Genomic DNA, 27,937 nt, shown 5'->3' with positions numbered 1-27,937 from the left:
TCCTTTGCTCTGTCTCACTTGTTTTCAAACTAAATATGCCTCTAATAGCAATAATTGCAACAATCATTTATTTTAAATCATGTATTAAACTCAAATCATATGGTGGGTAAAAATTAGTTTTTTAATCACACCAGCATATATTTGCATCTCCAACTCATTAGGTTTATCATCAGTCACCTGAATTTCCTCTTCAAAATATATATAAATGTTAATTAAGTTAATTAATATTAATCTGTTTTCTAAGTCATAAAGTGAGTTAAAATGAGATATCTGTAAGATCCCTGTTACCTAGCAAGAAAATTATTCACGAAGATGTTGGAACTTAAACAATTTATTTTTTTCTTATATCTAATAAACATATATTTTCTTTTAAAAACCAAGAAAAGAAACAAAGAAAAAAAATCTGATGTAATATATCTGGTCCACAGTTCATAAAATTCTCCTTTTACAGTTTTGCTAATCACTAAGAAACAAACCACCAAGAGTTTCAATTCTAGTAAACTACTGAACCACCGAGCACCTGGGGCGTCTCCTGGGACAGCACAGGATGCTGCGGTACAGACCTGGGCTCAGCAGAGCCTCTAGAAATAGTAGCAGTCGGCCAGCTCCAGGTGACTAAACAAGGTCTCAGCTCGCAGGCTTTCTGATTAGCCCTGCTAGCAATAGTGAGGGAGTAGCAAGAACACAAATGGAAGTCGGATGCATCGCAACACTCGGTCACTTTCCAAACCGGTAAGAGAAGCCAGCAGGGTGGGGAGAGGGTCTGGGTCATGCTGTGTGGTTGGGAGCATCGCTGCGGGAATTTCTGTCAGTGGCTGGTGGAGTGAGTGAGTCAGCAGAAAAGCTTTCTGATTCTCAGAGAAACATATTTAGGCTCAAAGTCTAAAGTATAAACACACTCCGGGCTATTCCGTGTGTCTTTCACAGTAAGGGCTCACCATCCTCTAGAGTCTCCGCAAAACAAACAACCATTCCAAAGACTGGATCCCAAACGCATGCATTTGAACAGAACCCAGAGTTTCATAAAAGATAGTAAAGTAAGCACACGTTTTCTCTGTTTTGTCCAGTGTGGTTCCCACACTGACATTGGGGGAGGGGGGAGTGACCTTATTTATGATAACTAGAGAATAAAGAAGGGGTCACAGTGAGGTGAGCTGAGAAATCTAGTCATGTTTACAACCAGGACATCTGGGGCCCCCACCTTTACACGCAGGCGAAACTAAAACGCCAGTATCTTCTGTTTGATGCAGTGAAAAGATTGCTGGATGAAAGGCTAGTTCCAACCTGCTGTTTTCCGTCAGTGAACCAAGAACCTTGGCTTGTAATCTTAGTAGTTCTCACAAGAATCTTGGGTCCCGATTAAAAATCATTCATGACTCCATTAGTCAATCTGCATAGAAAGCAATACTCTCTGATAAGGAGAATCTCACATTTCTAAAAATGTGTTTATTGAATTCCCACTGTGTCCTTGGCACTTTGTGTAGGGTCTGGGCATACAGAGATGGAAAATGGAAATCTAGTTTGAACGCTTAAAATAGCGTTTCTGGAATTGGTACAAAGCTATGGACGATTTTTATTTTATCTGTGGTCCTTAAGGATACATAACAACATCAAAAATAATGTAACTGGTATTTCCATCCATTCTTATAATAAAATTGGATTAACTTTCTGTCTGATTCAATATTACAAAGGGCAGTCATCAGGATAGCCCAGATAAATCACTTGACTCAAGATATCAAGCTTCGTTTCTCTTAAAATACAGGGCTGCCAGGATTTTTTCTCTTTCGGGTGTATCTCAAATATGAAATATGATCAGGTAATAATGTCAAATGAGGGCCAACATTTCAAAGTAGTATTTAAGGTTTAGCAGTCAGATTTTATACTAAAGAGAAAGAAGGGAGTTGGAGGAGGGGTTACCTGTTTAAAACATTTACTTACTAAATAGTAAAGCTCCAGAGCAGATGTGGGTTATTTAGTTCCTTATACCAAATTATTTTCACCCTAAAACTTTCAAAATCTTCAATTTACTTTTAAGTGGTCATCGAGAATCTCTCAGTGATTAACAGCTTACTGACTTGTCCTGTATAAAATTAACCATTTCTCTATTTAGGTGCAATAAGAGAGAGTAAGCTATATCTGGCCTCTTTGACTTCCTGGCACATGCTTTTACTTCTAGGGGACAGTTTAATAATTAAATCACAGTTAGAGCAATCCTAATAAACTCCACAGCCTCAATCCTAAAAGGGGGGAGGAAGTCTCGGCTCTGAGGAGAAACTGACAGAACCCTGCCTTTAAATTCTTTGTTGCAAACAGCAGGTACTCAGCATCTTGTTTTTTCCAGAAATGAGATGTCTCTGAAAGTGCCTATCACTGAAATAACACATTGTGGGGGAAATTATATGGTTATTATGTTGCCCCCCCCTTCTACAGATGAAAGAACTACGGGCACACAGACAGTTCCACACTCTCTCTTTATTCACTTTAAGTTATGCAGAAAATTGATAATGCCCATGGTGACAGAAAAATAACCACAGCATTTTCACTGCTTCTCAAAAACACATGCCAATAAACCACGTTTCTCTCTTACCATGGTTCCTGGAGTATTGTGTAGCACACCAGAAGACAGGAAGCAGAATCCAATCTCGGCCACTGAAGTGAAACATAAACTCCTCTGTGGTGGGAATCAAAAGAAATGTGTGCCATCCGTCCATGCAGGCTTAGGCTGCAAACCCCTCAGACGGTCTTTCAGAGCTTGTGTAGTCTTCTGCCCTTTTGTGGCTCAAGCTTTTATATGTGATCACTTGTGGAACTAGTATACCCCTGTTGTGTGAATACTGGAACTTAAAAAGAGAGATAGCCATTTGGTTCTTTCTAGCAGATAAGGCACCAGTGGCCAGTGTAAATTAATAATTTCTTGATTTTAATACGATATCTATATATTTGGTGGCTTAAAAGAGCCTCCATTTATGACTAAAAAGCAAGTTCTCTGGGGAATTTAAGGCTGATGGATTTGCCCTTATTTGTCTATTTCTAAGCAGTTCTAGAAACCATTTACAAACAAGACTTGTCAAGTCCCGGACACAGGGTCAGGATATTTCCTCTGCCCTTCCAACTGTACTCTATGAATGAGACAATCAGAGCAGCCATAGACAGAGATTTGCCATCTTTTATTTATTGACTTGTCTCTTGTTTTATCCTGATGTTGTTGATGATGATGTTGTGGGTTTTTTTTTTTTTTGTTGTTGTTGTGGTGGTGGTGGTGGTGGTAGTAATGGTGGGAGTGGTGGTTAACTCATTGAGTTTCACTGTGTGGCCATGGCTGGCCTGGAACTTGCTATGTAGACCAGGCCAGCCTTGAACTCACAGAGACACTTTGTGTCCGGGATTAAAGATATGTTCCAGCCACTACATTGTTACCTTGATGTGGCTCACTATAGAAAACTGAATGTGTCTGGCCTTGTTTTTCCAACAGTGTTTCCCAGAGCATTGGTTTTTTTTGTTTGTTTGTTTGTTTTGTTTTGTTTTGTTTGTTTTTTTGCCTGGACCTAGTTTCAGCCACCTTCAGCTCAATCTTTGGCTGCCATCTTCTGCCCCCAGAGTGAGGTGGAATGCTGAAGGGAGGAGGGTGGGGAGTACGAACAACCCAAGGAAGATTAAAAGAGAACACAAAAGAATAATAGTAGGTGAAAGTAGCAACACAGAAGAGGGAAGACAAATGGGGAGGTGGAGGGAGAAACTTCCCTTGACTGGACACATAACAATGAGACTTGAAACCTCTGTTGCAACAAGCTGGTTGCTGTGAGAGGGTAAGATTTAGTCATGGCTAAGGCGTGGCTTTTTCTATTTGTATTAGGCTTCTGTGTTCTTCCATTTTATAGATAGGTAGGTAAGTAGGAAGATGGATGAATGGATGGATGGGTGGGTGGATGGATGGATGGATGGATAGATAGATAGATAGATAGATAGATAGATAGATAGATAGATAGATAGACAGACAGATAGACATAAATATTTTATAACTTTAAATAAATACAAACCAACAAGGCACAGAGATGGAAGTATCATACGAGTATACAGTGTAAGTTCTTCACTTTATGGAAGCGTTGTCCTCCTCCAGTGAACACATACTCAAAGATCAAAGTCGTCATCTTTTTTACTTTAAACAGAAAAAAAAATATTACGATGACAGAGACTGCCACAAATTATTTTAAAATTTAAAGGTTTCAGGGGGAAAAATGTATACAGACATTCTAACTTGCAAGTTTAAGGCACTTTGGAGGCGACAGAAAAAGGCTTATCCCAAGAAGAGAGGAACGAAAATAGGGCACTAATTAAGAGGTAAGATTGAATAGTGGAGGGAGATTAATGACACAGAGGAAACTAGGTTATTAAAGGCTCTCCAAATGAGCCGGCCGAGGGGGCTCGCCTAAGCTGCTCAATGCAGCTGCCTTTTATTGGCATTTAATTTGTAGTGGTAGAAAAAGCAGCAAAACGATTATAAGTTTCATTCAGTGTTCATAAAGAATCTTGTGCACACTGTGAATTTGGGGCTGAACTGGATGGAGAACAAAAGAAGGCAGAAATCCGGGAGTCAAAGGACTTCCTCAAAGTCTGGCACTCCGACTGCCAACAGAAAACAAATTATGTCATTTCTTTAGCAAAATGAAATAATATTAATGATTTTGTAATGATAATTTGAATATTGTGTTTTTCTCCTTTCCGACTGCCTGATTGACTTTTGGCTAAAGCTCCCCAGTAGTTATGAAACTCGATTAATGTAAATATCACCAATGCAATCAGGCCAATTTCTGCTCTGGTATTGTTAATCATTCTGGCAATTTTAGGTCTCCATTTGATCAACAAAGTCGCTATCCTGTTGCTCTTTGTTCCGAATATGCAGATAAGTAGCTCACTGAATACACTGCTTTCAGTGTCAATATGCAATAAATTCATATCATTAAGCTACGTGTTTGAGAACCTTTCACATGCCAGTCCTCTCTGACCTCTATCTAAAATTGTATGTGTTTCTCATAATTTCCTAAGTTACTCTCATAACAAATGCTCATATCATAGATATGATAGATGGAGAAACTGAGGTTTCTTTGGACAGTTAAGGATTGAACGGAGATTACCCACCCCAGTGTGAACCCAAGTCCTTCTCCGCCTCCTGCGCTCATAACTATAACCCATTGATATGGAGAACTTATTTGGTATTTTCTCACCAACTTCAGTTTCCAAGCATGCAAACATGACTATCTAGTTCAATTATTTTATTACAGCAAACGTCTCCCCGTGGCTCAGAAACCACATTTGAGAACCACTAACTGAAGTTCACGATTACTTCCAGTAGCCTTTCCACGATCCACATATTTTGGTCAGGAAGGTAGACGGCTTTGATGACAAGCCACTTTTAGAAACTCTGCCCTGACTTCTATACCCCCGAACACTCTGACTTCCTTCAGACTTCTGTACCCTGGGACATTCCTGTGCTGAAACCAGGGCCAACTAACAAGAACACTTATTGAGTCTTTCAGGTTCGGCTTGGGTTGGCCTTTTATTCAGGAGCAGTGAGAGGAGATGTGTGTCTATGACACAGCATTTGTGTCTGCATATACCGAAAGATGGCATCTCTCTCTTCCCACGCTCAAACAGACAGAGGATGTAGGCTTATGAGATAAAAACACATATATTCTTACTGATCCTATGCTGGAGACAAGACTGAGGGGTAGATTAAGAATATTCTTCTGTGACTTAGAAAGATGCTCTCACAAGCCGCAAGTGGCACTGGTCAGACACAGCTGGTTTTTAAAGGAAACAGCCTTTAAAATGTACTATATCATTTGCAGAGAGTGACTGCCAAGAAGAGAAGCTAAAGTCTTCGCTGGGGGCAGGGAGGGATATTGTTTTTAAAACCAATGCAAGAGACAAAGAAGTTCTCTAACCCTAACTCTAAGAAGCGTTATATCATCATTATAGACAATCGAGAGAATCCATATCCTGTGTAGGTGCCAAGGCCCTACTGTTGAAGTGCTGTTCAGTTGGGCCAATGATAGGACGGCTACTCTCCAGTGAATGGCCCCACACCATGCACATATAGGCACATAACAACTCACTGGACTTAGTGAGTTATTAAGTTGGGATTCTGGCATGTTGGAGTCATACAGTAGGAGTTGGAGGGGAGATACTGAGGACATACATGTTTATTCTTCATCATAAGTACATATGAAATTCTCAAGAATTAATAAAATGACAAAAGTTTAAAACTTAGTAAAAACACATTTGAGAGATTGAAACTGCATTAGAAGTGATTAAAAAATAGAAAGGAGAGAGCAGAATGGAAAAAAATTTTCAACTGAATAGAAGTCTACAGGAGGAATATAAAATAGTGTGACTAGAAAGAAATGCAATATACAATGGCTCAGTGGGTATCTGAATGTGAAACTGAAATATTTAGAAGCAAATTGTTCAGTTGTTTCATAACAAATAGTAGTTTTAAAATAAAGCTTAGGATCTATAGATTTCAAAGGCATTCTGTGTGATAGGAACTATTAAACCAGGTAAATACTGTGGGGATGTTTTCCTTAACTTCAGAGATAAATAATCCTATGAGATTGATTACAGGAAGCAAAAGCAGGTTTACTGACAGAAAGTCCGGTGTCAGGTCAGGGTATTTTTTACAGTAACCTTCATTGCCAGAAAGCATTGAGATAATAGCAGCCGGTTTCAGAATCAAAAAATAAAACAAAAATAGAGATTGAACCAAGAATCTAATATCAAGCCAAGAAGTCACTTGTTGTTAAAAGCACCATAAACATAATTTTAAACACATAATGTCTCCAAAAATATGGAACCCCTAGAATCCAGATAAACAAGAGATCCATCCAAATGAAGAGGCCCGGGAATGGTGGCATCCTTTTCAGGAAAGGAACTGGGTTTCCATGGAGAGAGACCTGCAGTTTACCAACAAGGTGTGTGGGAATCGACCCCATGGAGAAAGAGGGAAGCATGCTTACAAACCTCAGGAATGACTACAGTGTAGACTGTGTAATGTATGTAGTAGATCCCTGTTTGAAGTTGAGACAGAGCACGTAAGTTTGGTTAACAGAAGAGACATGACTATTCGTTTAAAAACTGAGAGCTCTTTTAAATATTTTGGCTATAATTCCAGTTGGTTAGACTAGCATTTTAGACACACCATTACAGTGTCTATATAAAAAATTAATTAGATGGGCCCAATAAGAAGACTCAGTGGGTAAAGCCACTTGCTACCAAGCCTGGTGACTTGAGTTGAGTTCCCTGAAGCACACAAATGATGGGAAGAAAGAACCAACTTCTGCTAAGTTTCCTTCTGACCTCTACACTCTCCCATGGCATGACTGGGTACACACATGTATGTGCATGCACACACACACACACACACACACACACGCACACACACTGGCGATTATAATGATGACTATAAGATTAGAACATAGACAAAGATAAAATGGGTTGGCCATTCAGGAGCGGTTGAGAAAGGAGAACAGTGAGCTGAGATACTATCTAACAATGGACAGCCGAATAGACAATAAGTACCAAGTTGCTGTCATCATGGTGAAGAATAAGAGAGAAAACAATGTGATACTTATAGCACAAGGAAAGAGAGGAAAACTCAGTCCGGGTGGGGAGAGGAGAAGGTGGTTGAGTTTGGTAATGTTGGGTTAGAAGCACGGGTGGGAAGTCTGTGCAGGAAGGAGCACAGACACATGGAACACAGAAACAAGCGAGTGAAGAATGAGAAGACGGGACTGGGCATCGATACAAAACACTTCAAATGAACTGGAGGTTTCCTCTTGGTTCCAATACATGCTCTGGAAACCACTTGCCAATGCAAATTCTAACCAAAGATTGGGGGTTCAGTGACCAAGAGTAGAGTTACTCCAGAGAGGAATAGAAACACACCAGAACCAAGAAGAGGGTGCTTAACAAAGTGGCTATTGAGAGACAGCATTTCTCTCAGGACTTTAGGGATTTCTCCAACTTTTTTTTTAGGAAAAAGATGATCATTTGGCTTCCTTCTGCCTAACTGGACTGCTAGATATGGCCGTGACTCCTGGTGGGTATAATCAAATGATAGATGATGTTGCCTGGTAACAGAGAGAGGACTAACTGCCTTCCTCCCAGGCAAACCAAATCCAACCATCATTTACAAATAAATGTCCAGGAGCCATTCACATCTTATTGACTTTAAGTCCAGCATCTTAATCAATCCCAGCAGTCCAATTATAGCTAATGCCCATGGCTTTTACCTAGTTTAGTAGGCAGCCTGGTAACTAAAGGAAGCCTTTGAAGGCAAGAAGAAAGGCAATGTCTCCCTACGTTTCAGGCTGACCTAAAATTCACTCTGAACCAAGATTGCCCATAAATTCACAGAACTTTTTATCTTAGCCTCCCATGTGCTGGGGTAACAGGACATGTACTGCCAGAAAACCTTCTAAGGTTCTATCTTGAGGGTTGAAGAGACAGGTCAGTAGATAAAGTGTTTGTCAGGCAGATATGAGGGTCTGCGTTCAGACACCCAGCGCCCATATGAAAAGGCTGGGGATGGCGGTGCATGCCTCTAACTCCAGAGCTGGGGTAGAAACTGATCCTGGGAAGGGTCCTTGGCCTGCCGGGCTGCCCCGCTGCTGGCATGTTGGAACACTGCTGACATGCAGATCAGGAGGCAAAATGCAGGCTGTGTTTCCTCCTCGCTGCTGGGATGCTGGAGCTCTGACATGTGCCATTAAAGGAAAACAAAGCACAGTCTAAGATAGGGGTCCCAGCCTGCGTTCCTCCCGATGAAACCGATGAAACTGGCAGGGGCTGTGGTTCTCAAAGTCCTGTGCAACCAGGTGCCGCTGGGAGCTTCAAGGAGCAGAGACCGGTGGTTCCCATCCTCATGTGTACCAGTACCCAGATGCCACCCTGGGGACTGTGAGGAGTTAGGAACAGGAGCTCACTGGCCATATTAAGCCTCAGACAGGGAATGTGGGGATCCAGCTTAGCTCCGGGTGCCGAGAATAGGGGCTTCTATGGGAGACTTAGGTGCGGCTCTGCATGATGAAGGCCTTCCCCCAATGGCAGTCCTTGATGAAGAAGGTCCTTGCTTGTCCAAACTGCTTTTTCATGGTGAATGAGGACCCATACGTCTTACTCAGGATGAACCAGAGATTAAATATCTTTTGCAGGAAGGGATGCCCAGGAAGGGAAGCTCATTGGCTAAACACTCGGGGGCCTATCTAGATACCTCACTAGCATGGAGAAGTCTGGGTTTTATGTTATATGAATGGTTGCCATGGTACTCTTCGTGGGGTGTTGTGGTCACTTACTCCAGGAAAGGAACCTGATTGGGAGCTAGTTCGAGCTCCTGCCAGTCTCAATTTTGAGACTTACTGGGGTTTTGAACTTCCCACTACCTACTAGTTCTTCTGTCTGGTGGCACGGTCCATTGCCCCATACCAAGCTAGTCAAAACAGAGCTCCGGGTTCAGTGAGATAGATACCTTCGCTCAGAAAACAATGCAGATAAGCAGCTGATTGAGATGACCAGAAAACAACCTCTGGATGCTCCCACATGGATATGCATGCCTGCAAACATTTGTACATAAACATCACACACACCAGAGCTATATCTGTTATGGGGGAATGCAATACAGTAATGGAAAATTGGCTCCATAAACTCTGAATAAGAGGTTCCCAATAAACTTGGGTATTAGAACCTTTCTAATTATGTTTCTATAACATTTAAAGCTTTATGTTCATATGTTTGTATTTACTCATATAAGAACCCAGTTTGCCTTGTGTAGTAGTATGTTAGCTTCTGTAACTATAACATATACTAAAGATAATCAACCTTCGAAAGTTTCAGTCTGTTGTTAATTGGCCTGTTGATTCGGGGCCTGTGGCAAGGGGTACATATTATGGAGGGGTGTGTAGCTGAGTAAATTACTCAACAGATAGAGACAGTGAGCAAAGAAAGAAAAAGGAGACAGAGCTTCCTCCAAGAAAACCCCAATGGTGATCTAACTCCCCCCCCCCCACACACACACACTAGGCTCTACTTCTTAATGCCTAGACACTATAAGGACCAAGCCATTAAATCATTAGGATGTGGCCTGTGGGGGCACATTTTAGGTCCAAATTCATGCACATAGAAACTGTTTGAATAACTGACTGCTAGAAAAATCTCTTAATATTCCCACTTAGAATTTCCATTTCTCCTTGAAATAGAAATCTTTAATCACAGAAATAATCAAGTGGGCTTAGAAGTCAGACTAAAATACACCTTTTACTATGTTATGGTAACTTTAAAACTGAGCTACAACCTTATTGGTGTCTTGGAAAATTCTGTTTTATCTCAGTTGAGCCTGCATGTTATAGCATAGAAGAACTTATATGTTTCCAGTATCTATTGATAAAGATGTAGGTGGTATATATCCACTAACTACAGGAAGCCCCATTCCTGTTCTGGTTGAACTAGAATTGTCATTTGATTAAGAATCACATTCTTTTTTCCAAATTTGCACTCACATTCTGTCTGGCATTATTAGGACCTCAAATGTATGTGTGTATTTATATATATGTATGTGTATATATATATGTATATGTATACATATATATGTGTCTTTGTGTGTTTATGTATGTATATGTATTTAACATATATCTTATAATAAACATAAATATATAATATATTAAATAATTTATGTATATATAATATACATATAATATATGTGTGTTATATACATATAATAATATATGTTATATATATTTATATGTTTATGTATATATATATATATATATATAGTGTGTGTGTGTGTGTGTGTGTAAACTCTATTCTTTAGCATCACTTATTTTTGTGGGGTCAGAGGTATGTGCATGCTCTGTCTAATCAATTCATGCCTTCATAGGCAAGCTGAGCTCCAGACATATTCAAATGTTTGCTGCAGTGAGCCAGAGGATTCCAATCTCCGCTGATTACCTCTGTGCATTATTTCTTCACTTTAGTTGCGTCGTTCAAATTTTTGCTTCAAAAGCACAGCTTTTACCATCTTATGGAGCTGTCTTGTTGAGTGATTTTAATCTTGAGTTCCTATTTCACTTCCCATTTGAGACCTTAATACTGTTTCCACAGTTACAAGCCTCTGCTAATCATGGCCCTGGGAATTCAGCTCTCAAGAGTTTACACAACCCCCTTGTCTCTCAGTTCCCAGAGTTGCTTGCAGCTCCAAATCCTGCCCTTGGGGACAAGTGCCTGCCTACTCAGTCTGCCTGACAGCAAGCAAGAACTCAATGGCTCCTCACCATAGTTTAGGGGTGCCAGCTGAGGTTTCTGCCTTTCACCATGCAGAGGGCAGAAGCAGACTGCTGAGATATGGCAGTCTCTGAGATATGCCAACAGCTTCCATATACTGGCAGTGTAGCCAGCGGGCTCCAGGAGTTAAGAAGTCTCTGTTGTACAGAGCTACAGATGGACTGGGTTGTAAATGTCTCTCTTATTCGCCTGATGTAATTGTCATCCCCAGGGCTTAGTGCTAAATAACCTCACCCTTTCTAGTTCTTTCTAAACTCTGGATGGCTGGTTCAACTCAGCTGTTCTGGGTCAAACTCCTCTCCAAGCTGATTGATTTAATCTGGCTTCTCTAGGCTTCTCGATGAATTGCTCTGCTTGGCCTCAAACTAACTCTGGCACTTTGTTCTAATCTTCTGGTTCCTTCTAATCTCGTTTCAGCTGCTTCTCCTAACCTGCACTAAACTGCATGAATTCACTATAGGACTCAAATCCACTGCACTGACTCAACCCCCAACTCATGTGCACTAACTAAACTGACTGACTCTTTGTCTGCACTGCTCTTAGCAGCTTTTCTCCTGAGAGCTGGCCATATCCTATCTCTTACTCATTCTGTCAAATCTTTCCCTGATTTGTCACTTTGTCTGCCCCTCAATTAGATGCCATTGTTTGTGATCAAAGGTGAATACTAAGGGCGTGAAGGGTGTGAACGGTGTGTCTGCATTCCAGCTGATCACACAGACCAGTTGTGTGGCTGGATTAAAATTTGTCTACACCGGATTTTAGTAGGTAGATAATAGAATTATGCTTAAGACTAAAAACTAACTGTAAACTGAAAGCCATCCCTGGTATCTACATCCTACTGGTTCATGACGGCTTAGATCAAGTTAAACTTTCTGTATTAAATTGCCACCTACATATGGGAAACAGGTTTAAGCTATAGAAAGGCACAGCAAATGATATATGAACTCTTGTGCATCCTTAGATGATTTCTAAATATTTTATTTTTTAAATGATGTGTATATGTGTCAGGGTATGTACACGTGAGTAAAGTGTACACCAAGGTCTGAAGAGGGCATCCAGTCCCCTAAAGGTAGAGGTATAGGTGACAAGAAAGTGCATGACTTGGATGCTGGAAACCAAGTGTAGGTCCCCTGAAAAGTAGTACATGCTCTTAACTGTAGAGCCATCTCTCTAGCTCCCATTAGATGACTTTTATGCCATAAAAGATTGCTTTCTGAAAGAAGAGGATCACAATCTATTAAGACAGAAGACACAAACACCAAGTCCAGGAGAAACTGTTGTGACACGTGTGGAGGGAGTCCTCAAGGGAAAACCCTTTTACAACTTCTGTCTGTGTTCTTCACCCTCTCCTTTTGGCTTACCCAGGCATTGACACTCAAAACTGCATCACCACCTTTAAATAGAAGTATTCTACTGGTGGCTGACCAGCCAGCTCTCTAAGAACAGCTCTTCTTAGGGATGAACACCCAGGACTCAGCAGAGCCTACAGTTTGTATTGACATACAGTCAGAGGAACATGCAAAAACATTGGGGTTCTTAGTTAATGCCCTACCTAAAACATAACAAGTTTTCTAAGAGTTCTGTCTTTATCCTTATTTAGAGTTTAATTTAGTCCCCCCAAGATTCTTATGTCAGGCTTCTAACTCCTCAAGAATGTGGGTTTATATAGAAGTAGGGGCACTGCATGTATAACTCATTAAAGTCACTCTAGAGTAGGGGAGAATTTCTGATTAATATGCTCAGCCATTATAAAAAGAAACTGGCGACATGGCTTCTCACAGAGGGAGAAGACAACGGTGTGATGCCACAGGCAATGACTAGAACTGCCGGACAAGCAATACCAAGAAGAGCCCCAAACAAAAGAAGAACTAGAAGACATATGTCGTATTCTCCCCTGGAGATACATGAGGAAACATGGTTCTACTGGTACTTTAATTTGAACTCTTATCTCTGCAACCCTAAAACAGCATATTTCTACTGTTTTACAACACATAAACATAACAAATAAATATTTTTGAAAGTATTACTGATGGTGTTGATATAGCCTTTTAACCCATTTCTGATGAAATTCTCCATTTTCCTCCCCTAAAAACAAACAGGTATCTGTTGTCAGGGTCAGGCAGGATCTTTTGATGCTTCCACCCTGCTTTGGATCTCAGTTGGCTTACCCCCATAACAAGATAGAGAGTACCACCCTTGTGCAGATATTAAAATACCCTGGGGTAGAAATTCATAATAAAAACTAGGTGAGCCCACCATTTTGATTGGGAACCACTACACCTGTTTTATATTCCCAGACTGTTAATGCCTGGTTTCTGCACTTATCCGCCACAAAGTTTGAATATGGGTCATCTTCCTAGCAGGTCTACATGTTTTCAAAGCAATATCATTCTGTCGCTTTCCTTTTAGAGTAAGTTAGAAAGTCCCAGCTTACTGGGTTCTCACACTATAGTAGATTATAGATGCAAACCAATCTCTTTACCAAGCAAATGAGAACCATCCAACAGTTAGATACAACCTACTCTGGCCAAAGCAGTGAACTCAAAAATACAAGAATATACAAAATGCATAAGATTCAGTTTCCTTCTCTTACGAGTATCTATCTTTAGTCACTATGGGGCATGCCCCCCCCCCCGTGTGTGTGTGTGTGTGTGTGTGTGTGTGTGTGTGTGTGTGTGTGTGTGTGTGCTACATTGATGTAGGTGCCTGTGAAAGCCAGAAAAGGGTGTGGCATCTCCTGGAGCTGGAGTTATATATAGGTGGTTGTTAACTGCTATATCAGGAGCTGAGAACTGAACTCAGGTCCACTGGGAAAACAGGAAGTGTTTTTATCTGCAGAGTCAACTGTCCAAACTCGTGATCCAGTTTTGCAAACACAGTAAACTATTCCCTGGTTTCAGTGTGGTAACAGCGATACTGGCTTAGGCTATGTGTCTACTGTCATTATTTGCTTTGTAATTCTGGAACATTTTGCTGTTTAGACTTGTGAGGAGTGTTTTCCTAAACACTGAATGAGCATTGTTTACCTTAGATCAAGTCATTAGTATCACTGGCAGCAGACCATAGGGAAACGTCTAGCTTCAGCCTGATGGGACTTATATAGCATCCTTCTCTGTGACTGCGTGCGAATGCAAATTAAATATGTCCTTCAGCTTACATAGCTGAAACGGGCTTGCCGCAGACGCTGAACGGAGAGCCAAGCAGATTAAGCCACATTGCAATGGAATTCCTTTACAAAAATAAAAAAAATGATCATTTTCTTGTGTTTTTAAGCAACTAGACAAATGTAATAAGCCTTGTTACATAATTTGCCATCTTTTAACTAAGACTACTTGAAATGTCACATAAAAACTTGCCTATAATTTTAATAATATCAAAATTAGCATCTGGACTGTGAACTTAGAACCCCAGGAACTGCTGTGGCTAGTTATCGGTGATGAGCTTGCTGTCTGAGACTCAATACTCACTTGGCTTTGTTTTGTTTTGTTTCTCTCCATCTCTGTTTTCCAGACACTGCAAATGGATATGAACAAGGTGAACATCACCGTGCTTCGGATCTTCCGCCAAGGAGTGGCCGCAGCCTTGGGCCTCTTACCTCAGCAAGTGCACATCAACCGTCTCAGTGTAAGATTGTACCTTTTATATTTTCAGAATTCGAGCCCTTTTCCATTACCAAAGGCTCCATGCTTTAGTACCATGATTGGTAATCCAGATCTATCACAGTAACTATCTTTGTAAATAAAGTTTTATTGAAACAAGCCACGTCTGCTCGTTCACAGCTGTGGGTGGCTATTTTTATTCATTCAATAGCAAAACTAAGTTGTTATAGTGAATGGATTGGCCCTTAAAGCCTAAGGAATTTGACATCTGCCCCCTTAAGGAAAATGCTTTCTTAACCTCATCATAATTCAATATTAGCTCCCCTGATAAATACGCAAGGGGACTAGATCGTCTGCTCTAGCATCCTGACAACAACTCCTAAAATATTGTCCAGGTCATTGGAACCTTCTCTATCGGGTTTCTGGATGTTGTTTACTAAAGCTCCTTCAATCTTATCGATGGAATATATGCTGGATGCACAAAACAAAAGAGTTGGTCCTTAACCCAGGTAGCTCATGAAATGCTAAAAAAAAAAAAAAAAAAAAAAAAAAATAAAGAACTTAAGATTGGCATCTGAGGTAGGGATGGATGGATCCACTGTGTAGGAACTCCTGACCTATCACCTAGTTACCCGAATTCAATCTCAGTGTCTGGGTACAAGGAGGTCATGAGCCGCATGTTCTTGTTTGCGCTGAAGATTGCTATAAACCATGTGGATAAAATGGACAGTTTAAATCAGATTACTTTTCTTTTTGATCTTTCAAGACAGGGTTTCTCTGGCTGTCTTGGAACTGGCTCTGTAGACCAGGGTGGCCAAGAACACAGATGCTGAGATTAAGGCATGTACCACCATGCCTGCCAATTTTTTTTTAAGTTATCTTTGCCTAAGGCTCACATGACAGAAACCTTGAATGGCAACTATGTCGATGGTTCCCCAGTTGAAGCTCTTATAGAAGAGCTGTGCTGGGCTCCCAGCACACACATGACAGTCACAACTGCCTGGAACTCCAGTTCTAGACTATTCAGTGTCGTCTTCTGACCTCTACAGGCTCCAACACACATGTGGTTCATATAAGTGTATACATAACACACACACATGCATGCATATGAACATACATGCACACACATATATATTAAATATTTAATATATATAAACTACTTAAATAAAAACATATAAAATACTTAAATACTTAAATATTTTGTATTAATTACTAACTTATTTGACTTTAAAATATGTCTGTGAGCATAATTATTCAGGAAGCATTTAAGAAATATATGTTGAGTTGGTATAAGGCTATAATTCTAACATTTAGGAGGAAGCTGAGGCAGGAGGATGCAGAGATCACGGCCAGCCTATGTTGTATCTGGATATCATCCATGAAATTAACAAGATCAATATATGTAGGAGAAAACAATACACATCACTCCCTAAAATGACCTTGAATATTCTAAGAACCTGACTTTAATATTTATGAAGAACAAGTGAAACTTTTACCCAACTTTCTCAAAATGTCTTCATCTTACCCAAATGGTATGCTCTCACTAGGAAAAGAAGAGCCAAGTTGAGTTGTTTGTGTCTCCTGTAAACCGGAAACCAGGAGAGCCGCAGGCCCTGCAGGCTAAGGAAGTACTGCGTTCGCTTAATGTGGATGTTTTGCATCAGAGTTTACCGCAGTTTGGAATTACAGATATCTCCCCTGAGGTATGTCATTGCATGGAACAGTTCATTAAAAATAAATCCACAGTTGGCACCATATGCTCATCCAAGCCATGAGGCTTTGAGACAGAAACCCTAGTTTGTGTGAATTTTAGAACAGCAATCTCCCTGAAGGTCAAGATCCAATCCACTTCAGTTTGTGTATTTTCTCAAAGAAAATTCACTTTTTATGTTAAAGTTTCACTGTTTGACACTTGATTGTTGAAACCATTGTGACCTTGTAATTTTTGTTTTTCAGTAAACTGTCTACAAGAAAGAACAGTTAGATAGGTTTGTCACTTGAAACTGAGTTACCAACAAAACAAAAACTCTACTCTGTTTTTTTTTTTCTTCCACATCACCTTCATTGTCAAAATAGTCACAAAATACTCATTTTCTCATGATTTGGAGTCATGTAACGTAGGCTTTTCTCTATGTGTAAGAAGGCCGGAAATTTTCTTTACAGTATTTTCTAAATTTGACACTTAAAAGGAGTGTCTCTACTCTCTCTTCCACTTTTCCTACGCAGGGAATAATCCCCTCTATCTCTTCTATTAAACTCAAATTCATCAGAATCACCAGCATCCTAAATAGATGTCATTCTGTTCACAAATTCATGAAATTTGGCTTTGAGGGAAAACATAAATAAACAGAAAGTAAGGTTCAGAGAAATTAAGCAACTGACTCAAAGTGACTCAAGGGTGAAGTATAAATTAACATTTACATGTGTATGTTAGGCTCTGGGTTCAATGTTCAGTACAGGGAGAAAATGGGGAAAAGGAGGGAGGAGGGAAGGGAGAAGAGAAGGGAGGGAGAGAGTGATGGAGGGATGGAGAGATGGAAGAAAGAAGGGAGAGGAAAGGAAGGAAGGGAGGGAGGGAGGGAGGGAGGAAGGAAGAAGGGAGAAGGGGGAAAAAGGATGGGAGGGAGGGAGAGGGGGGGAGAATGGAGAAAAGAGACAGAAACAGACAGAGACACAGACACAGACAGAGGGGACATAACTGTCTGAGCGGGGTAGAATGACACAGCCCTGAGATACCGGACATTAGCAGTCAGGAGGCAGAGGTTGGAAAGTCATAATTTTAAAGTCTGACTGACCCACATAGAGTTCTGCTTCCAAACAAAACAAAGCAGACCCTTATTCGCTGCCTGGTTTATTCCTCTTTCTTGTAAATCACTTTGGCCCTTCATTTCAGCAGATCCATGGGTCTTATGTTAAAACCTTCAGTGCTCAACCATTTGAACCTTGCTCAGACCCTTTTGCTCTGTGAGTTTTCTCTTTCCATGGTATTACACACCCTGAGCCTTAGTTTCTTCATATTCAAAATAGATCTAGCCCTTCTCTAAATGACTTGGCATGTCAATTAATTTTTTTAATGTATGTGAAATTCACCAGATTTTGTTTGTACCAAACAAATGTGATTTCAATCCAGATGAACTGGGAATGTGCAGTCCTTGGATGTCCTCAGAAGTCTGGATCCAGGACACCACCACACACCCAAACCATCAGATGCTCAAATTTCCTATATAAAGCTATATCTGCACATACTCTAGGAACACACTCCTATATGCTTATGTTACTTACAACACACGATATTAATATAATTAAAATGTGAAGAGTTGCTAAAATTATTGTTTAGGGAATAGTGGCAAGAAAGTATGCAGGTGAATTGAAGATGAATTTTCTCCACTAATATTTTCTAACCACAGTTGGCTGAATTCCCAGACACAGAAGCCATAGCTAGAAGGGCAAACTATCTATCACTACTGAACCAAGACAGTCACCCTTTTACTCACAGCTTTTGCTTTTGTTCCCTGCCCTCCCCCTCTCCTTTCTGCACAAATGTTCTTCAAAGTAAATGTCATTTTGTGACTCTTTGGTTTCAACATACAACAATGCAGTCCAGATTTCTTACGGTGCACGGTCCTCCAGATACCGCGCTTTGTGCCTGCTGAGTGGCTACTTCTCAGTGTGTGTTGGAGCAGCTCTAAGTGTGTTAGTTATCACCATCCGTAATCCCACCTCTCCACGCTTGCTATCTGGACACGCCATACTCCCTTCCGCTCTCATCAGCCTGTTCAAATCCTTCCATCCTTCCTTCAAGGACCAAGGAACTCCAGGCATCATGTCCCCACTGAACTTAGAGCAGACTCCCCTTGTGCTATGTTGTCTTCAAGGCTGTCTCTGCACTGTAGGTCCCTTGTTGGCACATGCCACATCCTTTTCTCTTTGTTCCTTTATTGGGTAGCCCAACGGACACAGTGTGAAAAGCCAAGTCAACAAGTAGTAAGACACTATGCGAAGTCCTACCCTAAGTTGAGAAAACAAATAAGGGAGCCAGCAGATCTGGAGCCTGATTTTTACATTAATGGAATTCTGCTCAGAGATGGCAAATCACAGCAAGAATGAAATAGCCGCTGTCCAAACAGAATTAATTAAAATGTGTAATTTAATTCAAATATAAAAATTGGCAGGCAGTGATGGTGCACACCTTTAATCCTAGTTCTAGGATGGTCAGGGCTATGATAGGAATATGTTTTAACAGGTCACATGCTTAGGGGCTATCCTAACATGTAATTATAGTGAAAGAGTAGTCTACATGGACCACCCAAAAGGAAGCCATTGGTCCACAGTAGATGACAAAGCCTGCCTGAAACATAATACCAAGTATATTTAATGAGCAAAATAGGATGTTTACCCATAAAATTTTTGGAATATAGAATCTAGAAACTGTCTAACCTGCGCAGTACTTAGTATGAGCTCGCTGAGTGTTTGAGTTGACTGGGAGGAGCCTTTCATCAAGGTAAGATGGGCTGTTTGGACCTTTGGCCTTAGTGGCTCTAGAAGGCCCGGTCCAGGAACTCTGAAGTTAACAAGGAGAAAACCAAGGCAGAAAGTTCCCGTGGCGGTCAAGACCTGTGATTGCCTCACTTTTAGCCTACAGGAGAGCGCAGAAAGAGTGAGAGGCAGCTGTGTACCCTTTCCTGTGTCTTTATCTTCTTCCCTGTGGGTAAGGTTTTTATGATGGCTTATGCCTTAACCCTGCCTTGTAATCCTCAAAATATGTCTTTCTGCAGAAGAACAGCCATTAAGGGGTGTGTGGGGACATGACACACCAGCCTCTAGGCTGCCTTTTACATGCATTGCTAAACTTCACAATGTTTCAAAGCATCTAGTCCTGAACTTATGGTCATTATTTTCATGTACTAATATATTTTTTGCTACTCTTTATGTTCCTGATTGGTCTTTCTTTTCATTGAAAATGACTCAAAAAACAAAGAAAAATACCAAATAGAGAATTACCTTTGTTCATCTTCTGTTTTCAATCCAAGTTTCTTGAGGAAAAGAGGTCTTTGGTTTCTTTTCTGCGGTGAGGAGTCTTTAAGACACGATCCTACCCTGGAACCCACATCCCGAGATTTATGAAACTGAAACATCGAGTTCCTACACGAACACAGAACAAATGGTTTAGGGGTTTATGATTGTTCGTGCGCAAATTACTCCAGTTTCATAACTACTATGTTCCAAAGAAGGACGGTAGTCGCCTTCTTTAAACAGCAGATGCTGAATTGATTGTCTCCTGAGAAAAACTGATGCAAAGAGAGGGTAAATCATACAATATAAAATATGACCCATAATTTCTGACTTTGATGGATACCCCTTCAAAACTTGCGACATTAACCAGAAAGCAAGTGTGGAGAGTTCCAGGCCTAGCATGCGTGACTGAGGGCATGTACCCTTGGTGGTCACATACCTTAGGTCATGCAGATCAGTTGTTTCCACTATGCTGAGATGTAGAGCAGCACTCACCCGCCAATGCCATCCTCTTTCGAGATGAATGGCATTAATTGGCAGGCGTCGAATGAACCGGACCATCTATAACATTTCCGTTTCATTCTCTACACTTCATCCCTCCCTAGGAGGTACGCCCTGCCCCCAAGCTCCCTGTATCTGCTTCAACCACCCCCAGCATAAGGAGCTGGGAAGAACATGGAAAAGAAACAAAAAATAAATAAATAAAAATGAAAGTGTTAGGGGAGGCTGGGGGCAGTGGTAGAGGGAAGGGCAGAAAACTAACTTCATGACATCAGGTTATAAAACAGCTGGAGAGGCCATTGTCGTGCAGAAAGGAGACATCTAGAGTTTTAAATAATAAGACACACCAACTGCTTTCACTACACCTATGTGACAGGGCAGGATACTGCTGTGAAATAAGTCACAAAGATGGTAGGCAGTGTGGCCTAGCTTGACCTGGCTTGGGAGTCTGACTTAGTAAACCCACAGCCCCTGACAAAATCTAAAAGCCACTGGGTTAACCCTATGCAAAGGTTAGATTGCCCATTACTATGTATAGCAATCTTTGGATGTGTGGGCTCTGGAAGACTGTGAACTTTTCCTTTATTACCCTCCCTTATCAGGCCTGTTTAGATCTCTGAACTGGATAGAGGAGTGCTCAGCAGGAGCAGAAGCATTGTGACTCAGAAGGAAATGTATTTATCAGGACCAGGTGGTGACTAAGTTCTAGTTCAAAACAAGAGCCTTTCTCAGCTGGGAGTGGGGGTGGGGTGTGAGGCGGGATTCTGCCATTGCTTCACTTAAAAAGAAGAATCACCACAGCTCTACCTTCCACAGAAGGCAGCAGCATGCTTATGCTCTGGAGAACCATAGAGCTATAGAAAAAAAATGGATCCAACCACAAGGTCGCTTTCCAACCTCTAAACCACTTCTTTAAATTCTACACAAGTTTAAGCTCAGATCCTAATACTTAAATTTGACAAAAGTGTGCTGCCTGCCTGAAGGCTTAACTAGTTTGCTTTTATAGTGAACAATGGAAGCCATTTGCTTGCCTGAAAAAAAAAATTCAAATTTCATTCTCGGTTCCTACAATAGTTTTCTTTTCTATTAGCTTCTAACTGTGTTTACAGAGAAAAGAAAAAGAAAAAGAAAAAAAAAAAAAATGGCCTAGCTGTTTTCAAAGAAGTGAAAAAAAATTGTCACAGGAATCCAGTATTTCCAGCAAAGTACTCTAAATCACCTCGACAATTGAGTACTAACAGATTTTCTATCATTCAGTGTAGGTACATAAAGTATTTCCTTTATCTATGCATCTGTCTAGAAAAGGCGAAGGGTACATAAATCTCTTTCCAAATGATTTGTATCACCATAATTGAACTCCAAGTTTCCTTACTCATCACTGATTGCAGAGATTAAAATTTCCATAAAGTAGTTTTCAAGGTTAATATTTTTATCTAATTTGAATAGTCAAGGCACATTCTTTTAACTTTAGAAATAACTGGAAATGGCCTCAAAATGTAAGCACCTAGGATATAGGTTTAATCTGAGGCTTGCTCAGTCTCAGGAGCTAATTAATCGCCAAGAATAGACACATCTCTTCTCCCTAGGCTTGTAAAGCGCTCTTATGAGTGAGTGGAAAGTTTGCTTGACACAGACTTTGTTTTCCTACTCAGACACCACCTAGTTTTTCTCTTTTTTTTTCAAGTCGATGTTTCTTTACCTATAAATTTGCAATATTGTCAACTTATAAAACATTCCCGTATCTAGGCATGTCATAGTCCATGCCTATGATCCCAGCACCTAAGAGGCTGAGGCTAGGGACTTAAGTACCTTGAGTTCCAGTCCAGCCTGGGCTACAGCAGGAGAGAATCTGTCTAAAACAGAAAATAATAAAGTTCTGAATCATCCTTTCTGTGCCGTTCTGAAGGGCAAGTAACATTAAAACATGAAACGGTCACATCGTATTTATACGTCTTGTCTAGCTCCATTCCCAAAGCAAGGAGTAAGAGCAGTAAATCCTATTTATGCTTTTTCCCATTTATTACTAAATAATTCTGACCCTGTGAGTGTTCCCTGTCGCTTCAGATAAAATATTAATATCCTGGCAATGTCTACGTGCGAGGCTGCGTTGGGTTTTGACAAAGGAACTTCCATTGAAAGAGGGAAATGGTCTGATAAAAGGCAGAGGAGAAAACTAAACAGGAGTGGTTCCCCCACCTCGAGGCTTGTTTATTAAACCATCCTGAGCTTTTCATTCGCACCTGTTTCACTTCTGTTTCAAAAGAAGGAGCGGCGCTGTCAGACAGTGTGGACGTGGGAGGGGACTCGGAGTACAGAGAGCTTTGGAACCATCACAGAAAAGCACAGAGCTCCCTCACCTGTGAGCCAGGTAGTTTCCAGGCGAGGCTGTGCAGGACCAGGAGGAAGGCAAGAACCCAGGAGCCTGTCCCACATGCTCACCCCCTCCCTTACAGGATCTCCCGCCATCAGGGATAGCTGTCCATCCGTGCCTGGGCAGTTAGGGAGGCAGCCGTGGCAGTGCCGGACGGAGGTGTGTTTTACTACACAGAGTGGAATCAAGCTCAAAACTATGTTGACAGTCTGATAGGAGCTCCAGCTTCCTCCGGCTCTCCTCTAACACGGGGCTTTCTGTTTTGCTTTTGAAAGAAAAATGTTTTACAAGGGCAGCATGAAGCGGACAAGATCTGGAGCAAAGGATTTTACGCTGTCGTCATCTTCCTCAGCATCTTTATCATCATAGTTACCTGTTTGATGGTAAGTTTGCCTCTTTGTGTATCTTATCCCTTGCGGAGCCCACCGCTTAGTAATGGTCGGTATTTTGCCACTTGAATGGATGTTAAAAAGACTACGGAGCTGAAGCTAAGCTATAATCGTGTTAAGCTCGGCCGGATTTTTGTTGTTGCTTTGTGGCAGCAGGTGACTGATTGCTAAATGATGTGTGTGTGTGTGTGTGTGTGTGTGTGTGTGTGTGTGTGTGTGTGTGTGTGTGTGTATGTGTGTGTGTAAGTGCGGAAGTGTGGATTCCGGGCTGCACTGGGAGGCTGCATCTGCGCTGAAGTGTTTAGGATCTAGACCAACCCCTGTGTGAAGATTTAGAAGGTGATTTACTGAGGTCACTCTAACCCATAACGTCACTGAAGTCTCAAGGGCACACTTTGGGGCTGACTTTATTTCTTCTCTTATGTCATCTTTATGGGACACAGAGAAAAAAAAATTCAATAAGTATGCCTTTGAGGCAAGCTTCCTTCCAAAGGAATGGCTTATTTCCTTATTTTAAACAGCCTTGAAGGTATTCTAAGAAATATCAAGCATTAAAAGGAAGTGACCAGCCATTCTCTGCTACCTCGTTTCCAGCTGAATGAACAATATATGAGAATAAAAGCAGACGCTGCAATTGTTCCACAGGTCATGACATAGTCCTGCATAGTCCTGATTTTAAAAAAGGATAATTCAAAATTAAGTCCAACCCAGTAAATTAGGCTTTGTACTGAGCAAGTTAATAGTTAACTTCCAAGTAGAGTGCGGGTTTTTTATTTATTTATTTATTTTAATCTGTGATGTAGTTTGGAGTTTACAAATGGGTTTAATATCTTTTCCTGCATATTATGTTCTTTTTATTTTGCATATTTTAAGAAATTCTCCCTGTTTTGTTTTACATGTCATCCCGCCCCACCCCCACCAAAGACATAATACCAGTGACTCTGTCTACAGTCAACAATGTTGCCAAGCGTTGTACAGCAAATGCTTTGCTCCTTTGGTTTACATGTCTGCTCTTCCTTCTGGAAAGATGCCAGAAAGATTGAGACTGGGTCAAGAGGTCAGAGAGGCTCAGCTGATCTAAACTTGGGGACCACAAAGGAGGTCACAAATAGAGTGAAGACAGTCACATTTCCAAGATCTCAAGATATAAGAACTAACAAGACATCCTAAAACCCCCATCATAACAGATTCAAAGGTTCTCCTTTGGATCAGAAACTGAACTTCTAAAAACTGTGACCCAGTAAGCAAGACTGAAATTTAAGAACTAAGTTTAAAAGAGATTTTATATCTTGAGTGGTGGGTATTAAAGAAAATAATTTTAATGAAAAAGACTGAAAGGTTTATGGAAACTGTAGAGGAGACCTCTGACTAATTTTTTAAAGGGTGTTGTTCCTTCTCATGGATAATTGCACTTTTAAACATGTGGTCCTTCTTTCTTCAACATAGGAAAAACCTCAAGTTCTGTCCTCTGTCTTGTTTGCCCTAATTAGGATGTATTCTATTGCACAGATTAAAGGAATTGAAAGAGCTGGGAATATAGCTCAATAGAACACTTGCTAAGAGCTTGTCAGTCCCCACGTTCAGTCCCCATCACTACAAGGAGCAAAAGAGAAATCACGGAGCAGTAAGGAAAAGAGAGAAGAAAGTGGTAAAAACCAGATTGTTTGGTTAACGAGTAAGATTCAGAAGACAAAGGCAGGAATGAAAGGAAAGGGTGAGAAGCCAGTTTGTAGGCAGACTTGGTGTACTAAAGGGGAGGAAAGGAACAGGGTTTGCTATTGACAGGTAAGATGTTTCCCATTCAGTGATTGTAACTGAAATAGAATGTCCGAATATCCCAGAGTACAGCCATGCACTGGTCTCAGACTAAAGGGACTATAGTGGTCACACCCTCAACCTCTTGGGACCAAGACCAACTCCTCTTCTTAATATTATCCAAGCTTCAATGTAAACGTCACAAGCCTGAATAAGTCTGCTCCAGTGTCACCAGAACAGATCAAGAAAAGAAAGTATGGACAGTGACCTCCGGTCTGTTGCGGATTCACCCAGTCAGGCAACACATCCACAGGCAACATATTCACGCAGAGGATCCGGTGTGGGGGAGGAGAGGGTAAAGCACATAAGGTCCCTGTTCCCTGAGGCTGTAACGAGAGATTAACATGTTTGAAATATCAGTTGGTGAACATGCTGCATGAGTTCATTTGACATCCTGAGAGACACATAAAGATATTGAAAGACCCATGGCTGTCAGGTCATGCTGGACAGAAGGGTTATTGTAGAGAATATAGATTGTAGGGCAATCAACTTCTGCATTCTGATGACTGCACGGCATTATGAGGTCATCAAGTGTGTAAAATGTTCATCACTGAGGGTGATCTCATCTACGCTGTGGCAGGGTCATTTACATCAGCATTGTGTCTTCCTTTACTACAAATGTACTGTGCCAACGCAAGATGCTTATGAAGCAGATGTAGGTAGGAACTCTGTACTTCCCACGTGGTTTTTATTTTTATAAACAGAAAGAGTCACGCCATACCTTTGTTCAGTATGAAATTGTCATAGGGACCACAGAGAAGATAGCACAGCAGTGACTGATAAGGCAGAGCAGTCGGACATCGGATAGATACAAACACACGTGGGATGCGCGTGTCTGACAGTGTTGGGGTGGAGCAGGTCTGGACTGTCAGGTTCAAGGGGAAACGGAAACAGTGTTCATGCAGATTATGGGAGTGTGCTTAGAAGGCAAGTCTCTGACTAAGCTTGTGGTTTGGGTAGAAGGGACTGAAAGGCATGAGGACAAGTGGCCTCTGTCAGGGTCCTCATGACAAGGATGGTGATGGTGAACTGGAACCCGGGAGAAGTAGAGATGGTCAGGCATAGGAGACAGAGGTCTGTGTGGCATACAAGGAGTACATTCAGAGGGTCTTGATGAGTGGGGGAAAGGAGAATAATAAGTGTCCCCTGTGTCACCTGGATTGTTTACTAAGCCACAGTGTGCCCTCTCTAGGGAAGAAACAAGCTAAGAAGTAGGGAATAAAAATGGAAAAAAGAATACTTGACTTGTGTGTAAAAGATTATTGAGTAGATGGCAGAAATAGGGTGGCTGACTTCAAACACTACCTTAAATTTTACTTTGAAGGGGTCGCTGAAAAAGGAGGAAGGACGGTCCCCCTGTAGAAGGTGGGGATGGGGGCTCTAGAAATTAGCAGAGACCAGGGAGGTGAGAGACTCTCAGGACTCAAAGGGAGGGGACTTAAATGAAAACGTGGGGAGAGGGAACTTCTACCTGCAGTAGAAAAACAGGGCATCAAGGGAGGGATGGGGCTGCCATCCCACAGTCAAAAACTCTGACCCAGAATTGTTCCTGTCTGAAAGAACTGCAGGGACGAAAATGGAGAAGAAACTGAGGGAAAGGACCTCCAGTGACTGACTGGTCCAAATTGAGATCCAGCTCAAGGGGAGGCTCCAAAGCCTGACACTATTACTGGTGCTGTGGTGTGCTTACAGAAAGGAGCCTAGCATGGCTGCCCTCCAAGAGGCCCAACAAGCAGCTGAAAGAGTCATTTGCATATACTTACCAGTGGACAGAAGCCAGGGACCCCTATGGTTGAACTAGGGAAAGGCTGAAAGAAGCTGAGGAGGAGAGAGAGACCCCATAGAAAGACCTGGAGTCTCAGCTAACCTGGACCCCCAAGATCTCCTAGACACTGAGCCACCAACCACACAGCAAACACCAGCTGATATGAGGTCCCCTAAACATATACAGCAGAGGACTGCTGGGTCTGGCCTCATTCAGAGGAAATGCACCCAACCCCTGAGAGACTTGAGACCCCAGGGAATGGGGAGGTGTGGTGGAGTGGTAGGCAGTGGGGACATTTTCTTGGAGACAGGGAAGGAGGAATGGGATGAGAAACTGTCAGAGGGAGGACCAGGAGGTGATAATGACTGGACTGTAAAAAAAAAAGATTAAATTTATTATTATCATTATTATTATTATTAATAAAAGTAAAAAAATAATGAGTAGAGGAACTGACAGTGCATTGGAAGGATTGATATCCTTGGAGAAATAATATCAGTATCAATAAAACTCTCTAACAGGATTAAGGCAAGGCTAAATTTATCTGCTATGAGTTGCCATGGCTCATATTTAGAGCCCCATCAAATATGATTCTTTTAAGATCAACTCCTCTTCCTGAATCCAAACACTTCTGATAATTACCTTGACTAGTCTTTTGCCAGGATCTCTTAGTGTTAGCGACACAGGATGTATTTTGTGCTGAAGCGGACCGAGAGACACACTTTCTAATTCTCAAATGCTCAGCTTCACTGTTTCCTGCACTTTTGTTGACTGCGTGGCAAAGGAAAAGCTACAATTCAGAACTATCCTTATGGTATTAATCATATTTATGGAGTATCAAGTGTCACTATTTGTGTGCGGCCTTCTTATATTGCATTGAAATTAAAAAAAAAAAAAAAAAACAGATGATTTCATTACAGCATTATATAGGCAAATTGTTACCATGAAAGGTCACATCTGCTCTACAACACTAGCATCAAACTTGGCAAGATTTTTTTTTTTTAAAATATGGCCTACTGTTTAGTTTCCTTAAAATAAAAAAAAAAAAAAGGAATATTTATTGCCAGACATAAAATTGGACAAGCGTGACATTTTCAGATGGGTGACTTATTTAGCGCTTCTCAAATGTGGATGCGGAGTGGGTGGACTGCTGGCA

The 27,937-nt window shown here is 41.2% G+C and overlaps 1 protein-coding gene across 2 annotated transcripts in view; it reads left to right on the top strand.

Annotated features, from left to right (window-relative positions):
- The window catches only part of PTPRR (protein tyrosine phosphatase receptor type R), a gene marked incomplete at its 5' end in the record, with an annotated part of 242,463 nt that overhangs the window by 118,406 nt on the left and 96,120 nt on the right, over positions 1-27,937 (top strand). The window contains 4 exons of one of the 2 annotated variants that reach the window (XM_080935256.1): positions 700-732; positions 14,842-14,955; positions 16,478-16,633; positions 23,091-23,198. In XM_080935256.1, the coding sequence (XP_080791382.1) occupies positions 700-732; positions 14,842-14,955; positions 16,478-16,633; positions 23,091-23,198 (411 nt within the window). Of the gene's footprint in view, positions 1-699; positions 733-14,841; positions 14,956-16,477; positions 16,634-23,090; positions 23,199-27,937 lie in introns of those variants that run through there. The other variant, XM_080935255.1, reaches the window with a different exon arrangement.

This window comes from Micromys minutus (assembly GCF_963924665.1).
Source record: "Micromys minutus genome assembly, chromosome: 22".
Lineage (NCBI taxonomy): Eukaryota > Metazoa > Chordata > Mammalia > Rodentia > Muridae > Micromys > Micromys minutus.
This window is presented reverse-complemented; position numbering and strand designations above follow the sequence as displayed.